Genomic DNA, 11,786 nt, shown 5'->3' with positions numbered 1-11,786 from the left:
TTTTCTCTACATGCTCCACGTCCTTCTCACAATACCCCTACTCCATGGCCAGTAAATCCATCTGAAAATCAATAATAGCTGTTGTAAACAAGGACTCAAGAAGTGAAATATTTGTTTTAATATCTTTGTAAATAACAACTCCCACATTTAGACCACGACTATATTTGGAATTTATTTCTGTTGACCTACTTAATTCTTACCTCCTTATATTTAAGTTTAAAACATAGTCTTCTTAAAAGAAAATTGCACTGATTTTAAAATGTCAAAACATTTGGCATTTTACCAAGCTTGTCAGCTCTCTTTAAGTAAATACAGAGACGTGAATTATCTAGCCAATTCTTTTTCGTCTTTACAAACACAGAAATCATTTCCTGGGGATTAATCATTCTTTCAAGTTTAGAAAGTTGAAGGAAAATACTGATGTAGGCTGTATCACCATTACATTAAATGTTTGTGAACATTCAGACTTAAAAAACACATGCATGAATCATACTGTTGGTGATCTCAGCATTGTCTCTGTATAAAAGGCCACTAGGGGGTAGAGCTAGAAGCCCAGTAGACAAAGAAGGTAAGGGCAGTGAGAATGATGCATCTTGCATTCCTTGTGCTGTTGTGTCTGCCAGTCTGCTCTGCCTATCCTCTGAGTGGGGCAGCAAAAGAAGAGGACTCCAACAGGGATCTTGCCCAGGTAATTAATGGTGGCATCTATTGCAGCTACTGGCCAGCTCAATTGTGTCTCCTTGGTCTTCCAATACAAAGCAGAATGATTAGACTAGAGATCACTTTGTTAGAAAACTGTAGCATCAGAGAATAATTAACAGGCTGGAGGTGGAAATTATTTTTATGTTAACAGAGAAGAAAAGAAAGGTTCAGAAAGGGAATATAACTGCTCAAGGTTACAATAAAATAGTAGCAGTATATTTGTGGCTAAGCGAAAAGAACATATGGAGAATATATGAAACTCCTCTGGCTTTAGAATTTATTTAGTTAAAATTATTGGGGAGGGGAGCATGCTAAGTTTGATCTTTAAATCATATCAGGTAATAGTTTTTATATTTTTACTTGTCATATTTGGACAAAAGAGTTTACCACATTTCAGTCTTAAACCAGGTCTATAATAACAATGTAAGTAGAAAAGGTTAGTATTCTAACTTTTCACAAAACTATGTTAAAAGAGGGTTTCTTTAAAAACTAACAAAAATAACGCTAGACTTGAATTTTCAATCCCCAATTCCTTACTTGACTAGCAAACTAACACTGCAATAAAATTTAAAAATTTGTATGAAATGGGGAGCCTTAATGAAAAATCAAATTAAATGTGATAGCCTCTTTTGTTTTAAGAAACTAGAGGAAAATTACGATGGATTATAAAAGTTGGATAAATGATGGAAAATCACAAAAATGACCTAAAAATTCTATTTTCCATTAGCAATACCTAGAAAAGTATTACAACCTCGAAAAGGATGTGAAACAGTTTAGAAGAAAGGACAGTAATCTCATTGTTAAAAAAATCCAAGGAATGCAGAAGTTCCTTGGGTTGGAGGTGACAGGAAAGCTAGACACTGACACTCTGGAGGTGATGCGCAAGCCCAGGTGTGGAGTTCCTGACGTTGGTCACTTCAGCTCCTTTCCTGGCATGCCGAAGTGGAGGAAAACCCACCTTACATACAGGTAATGGTTCAGAGTAGTTTTCACATAATATTGAAACCTTATAAGTTACTCGTCATATTTGGATAAGTAACATAAAGTTTTCTTTAACAATTTTTCATAAAGGCAGGAGAAAATAACATCCTCTTCAATTTTTCTCCTCCAGGATTGTGAATTATACACCAGATTTGCCAAGAGATGCTGTTGATTCTGCCATTGAGAAAGCTCTGAAAGTCTGGGAAGAGGTGACTCCACTCACATTCTCCAGGCTGTATGAAGGAGAGGCTGATATAATGATCTCTTTTGCAGTTAAAGGTAATCAAATAAAGCATCCATTTATCTGGTGTATTAGTCTGTTCAGACTGCTATAGCAAGATACCTTAGACTGGGTAATTTATAAACAACAGAAATTTATTGCTCACAATTCTGGAGGCTGGGAAGTCCAAGATTAAGGTGCCAGCACATTTAGTGTCTGATGAGAGCCTATTCCTCATAGATAGTAGCTTCTGTGTCCTCACACGATAGAAAGGGCCAGGAGGTTCCCTCAAGCTTCTTTCATAAAAGCACTAATCTCATTCATGAGGGCAGAGCACTTATGACATAATCACTTCCTAAAGACCTAACCTCTTAATACTATATCTCATTGGGCATTGAGTTTCAACATATGAATTTGCAGCAGACACCAACATTCAGACTATAGAATCTACTGTTGTTTTATTGGAACAGGGTAAAAAGAAATTCTGAACACTTATATTTCCATTAATTTGTTCCCTATCAGAACATGGAGACTTTTACTCTTTTGATGGCCCAGGACAGAGTTTGGCTCATGCCTACCCACCTGGACCTGGGCTTTATGGAGATATTCACTTTGATGATGATGAAAAATGGACAGAAGATGCATCAGGTGGGTCGTAAACCTCTCGGGAACATTTCAGGAATAATGTCTAATCCTACCCAAAAATAATTGGATTATCTAGAATGAGCAATAAATGGAATATACTAGTAACTGAATTTTTTTATTACCTCAGTTTTAAACAGAAGTACTGTTTGTTTCAATCATTATTGAAGAATTTTATAAAATGTCTGTATTTTCATGTTTGCCCCCACCAAGTACAATATTGTAAAAACCATTCAATCTCATCTCCACAACTCAGGATCTTGTGGGGGTTTGAGGATCAGCATAATTAATAATGTTTTTCATCACTTTAATGATAGATGATTAGGGTAGAATGAATTCCATTAAATCAGTTCCAATCCTAACATTTGCCCTCAGGTTTTCTTTCTTTCTTCTCATTGGCCTCCTTTTTACTTAAAAGTAGAGATCAGGAGAAAATACCAGGAACTGAAAAAAAACTGTTAGGTCATCTTTTTAAATAAACATGTCACTGTCTCTAGCTTAGATGGGTTTTTTTTCGCCCTAAATTGGCTTGGAAACACTTTACATCTAAACATAATGACTAAAATTAACTGTATGCTATTTAATTTTTAAAATGGCTTCTGAAGTTTAGAAACACACTGTTGAAATAATCACTATTTCTGACAGTACCTGGGATTTTTAATGTAAATGCAAAGAACATCTTTCCTGAGTACAAGACTCAGGAGGCTGAGGCACGAGAATCACTGAACCCAGGAGATGGAGGCTGCAGTGAGCCGAGATTGTACCACTGTACTCCAGCCTGGGCAACAGAGTGAGACTCTGTCTCACGAGACTGAAGTTTGTGTTGCATTAAATGATTGCCTTTTATTTGAACAACTGTTCTTTTCTGCACAATTCTTGGAGCCTTGGTTAAATAATATCTACTACTAAATTCAATAAAACTCTTTTTATAATATTTTTAAAAAGCTGAATCTAGCTGTGTTTGTGCTGCAGAAAACTGTTATTGGGCATATTTCTGTTTTAAACTAAAGATTGTACACATCCAATGGCACCTATTACTGGGAAGATTTTTGACAATCAAAAATTATTTGATTATGGCCAGGCACCAGTGGCTAATGCCTGTAATCCCAGCATTTTGGGAGGCCAAGTTGAGTGAATCACTTGAGGCCAGGAGTTTGAGACCAGCCTAGCCAACATGGTGAAACCTTATCTCAACAAAAATACAAAAATTAGCCGGGCATGGTAACACGTGCCTGTAATCCCAGCTACTCAGGAGGCTGAGGCACGAGAATCGCTCGAACACATAGTCCAGCCTGGGCGACAGAGTGAGACTCTGTCTCAAAAAAAAAAAAAATTACTTGAGTATGATGAAGAGGAGGAAGAGAAAATCAGACTAAACCCCACAAGAAATAACCACAGTCTTCTGGCTTAAAAGTTTGAACGTAAATGTTATATGATTAATTTTAACCGAGGTTGCAACTGGCAAGTGTTCCTAAATTTGAACAATGACTTTTTATTTTTAGACAACGAAGAGTTATATTTACTGACATGCTATTAGTCTTGTCCTTTCAAAAAAAAATCTTTTGAAAATAATGCTTCTCATTTGTCAATATAGGAAAAGTGTCTTAGTTTTCCTGACCAAGGAGGGATCTAGGGAGGGATACGGTGAAAAACTGTCTTATATATTGACTTAAAGTCAACCTTGAAAAACACATTAATTTCTATAAAGTATGGAATGTGCCAATCAATGAACCAATCCACAAATACTGAAAAGACATTGTGGTTTCAAGGATGGCCTGTACAGCTGGCATATGTTCTGTATGTGTATTTACGGAAGAAAGAGCTGGTGGATTCTGAACATTTATGATTTTCATACAGGCACCAATTTATTCCTCGTTGCTGCTCATGAACTTGGCCACTCCCTGGGGCTCTTTCACTCAGCCAACACTGAAGCTTTGATGTACCCACTCTACAACTCATTCACGGAGCTCGCCCAGTTCCGCCTTTCGCAAGATGATGTGAATGGCATTCAGTCTCTCTACGGTGAGTGATGTTGGAAAAATTAGGCATTGCAGCTCTACAATGACAGTCCTCAAGAAAGCTTTCCAGTGCTACCTAAAGTATTTCTGATTTGGCTTGAAGCACTTTGAGAATGTTTGAAAGGCACACAAATTGACAGATGCATCACTTTTTTTTTAATGTTTGCATCCCCAAATCTGTTTCCTTTAGGACCTCCCCCTGCCTCTACTGAGGAACCCCTGGTGCCCACAAAATCTGTTCCTTCGGGATCTGAGGTGCCAGCCAAGTGTGATCCTGCTTCGTCCTTCGATGCCATCAGCACTCTGAGGGGAGAATATCTGTTCTTTAAAGACAGGTCAGACCAGAAAATTATATTTTCCTATCTATTCTTTTGATGTACAGTGCTTAGAAAGAAAAACAGAAACTTGACAGAGCTTTTTTTTTTAACTTTTATTTTAGGTTCAGGGGTACATGTGCAGGTTTGTTATACAGATAAACTCGTGTCACAGGGGTTTGTTGTACAGATAATTTTGTCACCCCAGTACTAATCCTAGTACCCAGTAGTTACTTTTTCTGCTTGACAGAGATTTTTTAAAATATAAAATTTCCTCTACATTTTAAAATCATTCAGATCTAGTTCTTGTTGAATTTTTAACATCTTCTTAGAATTGTCCAGATCATTTTTTACAGACTTATAAGGGATGATTCTTGGTCCCTAGACTGTAAGTTTGATTAAGGCAGGGAGTTATATCTGTTTTGTTCATTTTTTTAAAATATCATATATCATGGAACTTCTTCAGAAAGCACTGGTGGATCCTTAGAAGCAGGGTGGTATCCTTCCATTTACTAATATATGCTACTATTTAAATTAATTACTTTTGGAAAAAAGTGATATGTGCTTGTGGCACAATATTTAAACACTACCAAATGATACGGAGTTAAAAAATCTCTCTCCAGTCTTTGGCCTACAGTCCTCCAGCTCCCTTCATATGTGCAACCACTGCTACCAATTTCCTTTGACTCTTTACAAAAATGTTCTATTCATATACAAGCATCAATATACACATAATATTTTTTAAAATATTAGGACATAATATGCACACTGTTTATGGACTTTTAGAATGGAACCAAGCTAAATAATTGTACTGGAACCAGTCACAAGTCCTGCCATCGATTTCATTACCCTGGAATCACATGCAGGAGGATGGTTTAATACAGACTTCTATGAATGGGTGAATTAGCATGGATTTTAAAAAAAAGAATTTTTTTTCACATATCTAAAAGAGAAAGACAATTGCAAGTAATTTTATGTATTACAGATATTTTTGGCGAAGATCCCACTGGAACCCTGAACCTGAATTTCATTTGATATCTGCATTTTGGCCCTCTCTTCCATCATATTTGGATGCTGCATATGAAGTTAACAGCAGGGACACCGTTTTTATTTTTAAAGGTGAGTACTACATAAGAATTTCAACTTGCTGGAATAAATCCTATTGCAAAAATTTTATTGACATGAGTTTTTTCCATTATATTAAAGTTTAGATTACTGAAAGACCTTGTGCTAACACTTAAATAAAATTTGTACAAAGAACATTATAAACTTTATTTTAGAGACCTCTTAAGAAAATAGGTGGCATTCCATATTCATAAAAAATGCAAGATAGTAAAAATGTCAATTTATCTATAGATACAAGACATTTTCATTTCAAATACCAAATGCCAAAAGATTTTTCATGGAACTTGACAAATTAGTTTTACAATTTATATGGCAGAGGAAAGGCCAAGAATAGCCAGGATGCTCCTGGTGAACCCATCTTATTAGATGAGGAGAAAAGCCCTGTGTTATAAAACTTTAATCGGTAAGATGTAGTATCAGTGCAGGGAGAGATAAATTAACTAATGGAGATATTCAGGTATAGAGGCTTCTTTATCAGACTTTTAAACTACTGTTTCAATTTGTTTTATTGGCAATATGCTATTAGAGTTTCTATTACTTCTTGAGTCAGTTTTGTTAACATGTTTTTATAAAAATTTGCCAATTTTGTCTGTTTTCAAATCCATCAGAAAAAGTTTTTGGAAAATTATTTTGTTGTAATTTGAATTATTGCTGAAGTTTTGTTTTCTTTTTCATGCCTAATACTGAATCCTTTTGCCTTTCTCTTTTTTCTTCATCAATCTCATAATATATGTAATAATTTTACTGATCTTTTCAAAGGACTGACTTTTGGCTTTATTTACTCTCTATATTATATTTTGATTTCCCATTTAATTAGTTTCTGTTCATATCTTTATTGTTGCCTTAATTTTTGTTTACTTTGAATTGATCCTGTTATTATTGTTATAGCTTAAGTTTGATACTTACCTTATTAACTTGTAACTTTTTTCTTTTCTAATACAAGCATTTATACCTATAAATAACCATTTCTTCTGTTTCATCCAGCAAATTTCGATATGCAGTATTTTCATTTTGTTCAATTTTAATTCTTTAATTTCTCATTTTTATTTTTTCCCTAGACTCATAGGTGATAATGGAATATTTTTAAATGTCAAGCTTTATGGAGATTTTAAAAATATTTATTTCTGGCAATCTCACTTATGTGAAGATCAAATGAATGTGAAATTACAGTAGAAATTGTAAAGGATTACATAACTCTAACGTATTGTTATCAAGTAATGTATCTCACATTTACATATCACTTGCACTGTGTCAGACGCCATGCTCATTGGTGGAGGTCAGGACTGAAAAGGGCTCATATTCTAGAAGGGGCAGCAGAGATGAAGCCTTTGGCAGCCTACATATGACAAGTGCTGGGACTGAGAGAAGGAAGGGTGCCATGGGAGCACCTGACTCATACCCAGGACTCAGCAAATATCCCTTAGGGGAGGTGATGTTAGGATGGGTCTTAAAGTTCTCTTTTGTTGTGCAGAGATGGGCTGGGTGTACAGAAAGTAGAAAGGTCTTTAAGAAAGAAGAAATTGTTTTTACCAAGTAAGAGCATATCTGGAACTGCTCAGACAGATACAAGTCATTCAGTTCAGACGAAGCAAGAGAGATAAACAACAGATGGACATTTTAGATTAGTGAATCTGGCAGTGAGTGTGAAGAAGGAATTCAGGCTTGGGGTCTGGGAGAGTGATGTAACAAAGTAAATGCAGAGAGATTGATGGGATTTTATTGTCCTAACTCACTAGAATTTGAATGAATTCCGATAGTGTTCACAAGAAGCACAGATTGGAATTGGTGATTGTGAAATATCTCAAAGGAAGTGTCCAATAAGCAACTGATCTATTGGTATGAAACTTAAGAGAGAGAGGTCTAGGTGAGAAATTCAGGTTAAAAGGTTACCAACAATTATAAGAAATAACTAAAACTGATCTATAAATAAACTATAACGTATAGATACAAATATATAAGACACAGAAAGGGCAGTGAATCAGAGTTATCTACTCATTTATTCATTCATTCATTCACTCACTCATTGAGGGAGTATTTATTAAGGACTGGCTGTGAACTGGACATTATTAGGTTGGAATTAAAACCAAGACTTCCTCTTTACCACAACAATGCACTATAATTATTTTTAAAATCAATGGCTTCTTGTAAAATGTCTTGGATTTATTTTTTCAATAGGAAATGAGTTCTGGGCCATCAGAGGAAATGAGGTACAAGCAGGTTATCCAAGAGGCATCCATACCCTGGGTTTTCCTTCAACCATAAGGAAAATTGATGCAGCTGTTTCTGACAAGGAAAAGAAGAAAACATACTTCTTTGCAGAGGACAAATACTGGAGGTGAGAGGCAAGAGAAATGACATTCTATGAAGCCTGATTAAGAAAATTATTTTCTTTCTTTAAGGATATTTCCCTACCCTACACCCACCCTCTAACTTTCTCTAACTTCAAAATTTATGATTATGAGGAAGACAGCTTATTGTTCTACCTTCCGGATACAAAGGGCTCTCAGAATGGTGATCACTGGGCCATATACTCAGACACTAAAAGACATCAGGAGAGGCCAGCTGAGGTCCAAAGGCATTCACCTCTTATTCCATTTCCAGTCACCATGTGGCTGCCATAGGAAGCCCAGGTGTGGCAGGCTTTGGAGACAGGATCTACAGGGTCCCAGAGTGACTGAGAACCAGAGGTTTATTTTTAGCTAAGTGATTTAATTCATTTTGCATTATGAATTCATTATGTCTACACAGTCTTTATGTATCTATAGTAGACACAGGGAAATTTGGTTTCTGTGTGTCCAGGCTTAGAAAATTTACCTCAGGCCGGGCGCGATGGCTCACGCCTGTAATCCCAGCACTTTGGGAGGCCGAGGCGGGTGGATCACGAGGTCAGGAGATCGAGACCATCCTGGCTAACACGGTGAAACCCTGTCTCTACTAAAAATACAAAAATTAGCCGGGCGTGGTGGTGGGCGCCTGTAATCCCAGCTACTCGGGAGGCTGAGGCAGGAGAATGGCGTGAACCCGGGAGGCGGAGCTTGCAGTGAGCCGAGATCGCGCCACTGCACTCCAGCCTGGGCGACAGAGCGAGACTCCGTCTCAAAAAAAAAAAAAAAAAAAAAAGAAAATTTACCTCAGACATATGTATGGAACCTCTGTAAAATGGCATAATGTTCCTGTTTCTGGAAAATATTGTTTTATGTGTTAAACTTGTAAGCCCAGGAAAGTAACCTATTCTTGTAGCTCTAAAAATGTTTAACACTTTTTTACACAACTTAAAAAGTTTGTCTAGGACTCCACACTGGAAAATTAACATCACATTATACTATTGTGTGTAACGGGACTACTGCACATCATTGAACTGTATTTCTTTCATTTGGTTTAGATTTGATGAAAATAGCCAGTCCATGGAGCAAGGCTTCCCTAGACTAATAGCTGATGACTTTCCAGGAGTTGAGCCTAAGGTTGATGCTGTATTACAGGCATTTGGTAAGAAGACCCTTATTTCATTGTCAATGCAGGAATCTCCAGGCATTTTTATGATTTCAAAATAAAGTGCAGAATCAAAAGTTTTTAAATCATTCAGTCTGATATCTTTTTTACTCCAAATTCCTGAAAATCTTAACTTTCCAATTTATGCAAAGTGGGTTTAAGTTTGTGTGTGTGTGTGTGTGTGTGTGTTTTCCTGAATAACTTCCTAGTCTCTGTTTCATACCTGCACATAAAATCAAAGGATACCTCCTCACACAGAAGCCATTATCTTTCAGGTCACTATGTTGGTATAAAAATACAATCTGTGTGAGCCAGGCTTACTAACAGCTGGTTGTCATTCTACTCTATCCCATCCTGTTGTCCCTTTTCTTCTATCCCACCCCAGGGGAGCCTTGTCTGGGCTTCTGTTGCAGTCTGCGATTGCCTGCGTTAGTCATTTGTAAATAAAATACTAGTTCTCCCATATGCTCAAAATAGGTCAAATGTGATTCCTGGTAATGGGCAAATAGGAAAGCAAAACTTGTTCTTGATTACTCTGAAGGAATTTTGGAGGGAGCTGCCAGTGCTTGAAAATCCAATGCTCATGAGGCTGATGATCTTGTTACTAAAATGACTTAACCATGATGGATGCAAAGCAGGAAATGGACCTCTGGCTCATTTATCATTTGTCTGATTCTCTTGGGTCTAGTTGTCTCCTAAATTGTAATTTAGAACCTAGCAGAAGAGGAGAGGTTGGAAAGAAAGGAAAACAAGGTTTTAAAATATTATAGAATTTTATCTATTTAGAACCAGTATGACATAATGTTTTAGAGCACTTTCTTTGGAGTCAGATGAGATGAAGTCCTCCCTCCATCCTTCCTTACAGATGCTACCTTGTTAAAATTACAAAACCGTCTTAATTTTTAGTTTTGTTCTCATTAATAACACATCACAGTTTTTTGTAAGGGTAATTGAGATAAAGCATGTAAAGCACTTAGCTCAGTGCTTGGCATAGATTAATCACTTAATAAATGCCCTCCATTATTAACTTGTACTTAATCTAAGTTATACGTGTTGCAAAATGACATATTTGAAGATGTCTCATCATTTTCCTTATCTATATTTACAGGATTTTTCTACTTCTTCAGTGGATCATCACAGTTTGAGTTTGACCCCAATGCCAGGATGGTGACACACATATTAAAGAGTAACAGCTGGTTACATTGCTAGGCGAGATAGGGGGAAGACAGATATGGGTGTTTTTAATAAATCTAATAATTACTCATCTAATGTATTATGAGCCAAAATGGTTAATTTTTCCTGCATGTTCTGTGGCTGAAGAAGATGAGCCTTGCAGATATCTGCATGTGTCATGAAGAATGTTTCTGGAATTCTTCACTTGCTTTTGAATTGCACTGAACAGAATTAAGAAATACTCATGTGCAATAGGTGAGAGAATGTATTTTCATAGATGTGTTATTACTTCCTCAATAAAAAGTTTTATTTTGGGCCTGTTCCTTACTTTCTAGAACAATTCATGTTCAATACCCTGATCATACTGGGGACTGATTATTTGACAGATAGTCTGCCAGTAGGTGTGGTAGGAACACACACTCTATAAATTAGTCATGTGGCTGTCACATACCCTCTCCTATTCTCTGCACCAACAGGATCTTTCTTTTCATCTCACAGATATTGTAAGTGTTCCTTACACACCTAACAAAGAAAGAGGTAAATCAACAGTTGTCCTGTATCTAGGCAGGATCAAAACAAAATGGAGAAATGGAACTCTAGAATGTTAGAGCCTGGGAACCTGCATATTATTTAATAGACTTTCCAATTTTACAGGTGGGGAAATAAAACTAGTTTGGAGTCCACTCACCTCTTGTTTTAACCCAAATCTTTCTTCAGTGGGATTCCTTTCCTGCTCTAGAGACTAAATTTCTCATCTCCCCCTCACCCTCACCCTCCTGTTAGAATACTCTCTTGCTACCATTTTGTACATGGAAACCCCTGAGTGATAACAGTGCATGTGCACATGCCAATTTTGTGACAGATTTACCATCACGAAGTTACATGCTTACACCATACTGACAACACTATAGAAACTTGTTCCTTCTTTTATTGACTAATTTTAATGCCAGACTTTGTCATAGTTGCAAAGTATGAAACAGTGAAGAAAATACATTTAACTCAATTTCATTGAGTTTTGTCTAGTGAGAGAAAGAAATCAAATGAAAGAACAAAAATTAATGTATAACTACAAATTATAAAGCTGTTATTAGAGAAACGACAAAGCTGTAAAGAAGAGTACTG

The 11,786-nt window shown here is 36.5% G+C and overlaps 1 protein-coding gene across 1 annotated transcript; it reads left to right on the top strand.

Moving 5' to 3' along the window:
- The first annotated feature begins 546 nt into the window (after positions 1–546).
- Positions 547–10,978, top strand: MMP10 (matrix metallopeptidase 10). The gene is made up of 10 exons (XM_003828378.5): positions 547–688; positions 1,430–1,671; positions 1,814–1,962; positions 2,426–2,551; positions 4,403–4,567; positions 4,754–4,898; positions 5,863–5,996; positions 8,178–8,337; positions 9,385–9,488; positions 10,600–10,978. The coding sequence occupies exons 1-10, from the start codon at positions 584–586 to the stop codon at positions 10,698–10,700; spliced, it is 1,431 nt and encodes a 476-aa protein (XP_003828426.4). The 5' UTR covers positions 547–583; the 3' UTR covers positions 10,701–10,978.
- Positions 10,979–11,786: the final 808 nt, after the last annotated feature.

This window comes from Pan paniscus, chromosome 9 (genome assembly GCF_029289425.2).
Source record: "Pan paniscus chromosome 9, NHGRI_mPanPan1-v2.0_pri, whole genome shotgun sequence".
NCBI classification, from domain to species: domain Eukaryota; kingdom Metazoa; phylum Chordata; class Mammalia; order Primates; family Hominidae; genus Pan; species Pan paniscus.
The sequence above is the reverse complement of the archived record's forward strand: the minus strand, read 5'-3'. Positions and strand labels throughout refer to the sequence as shown.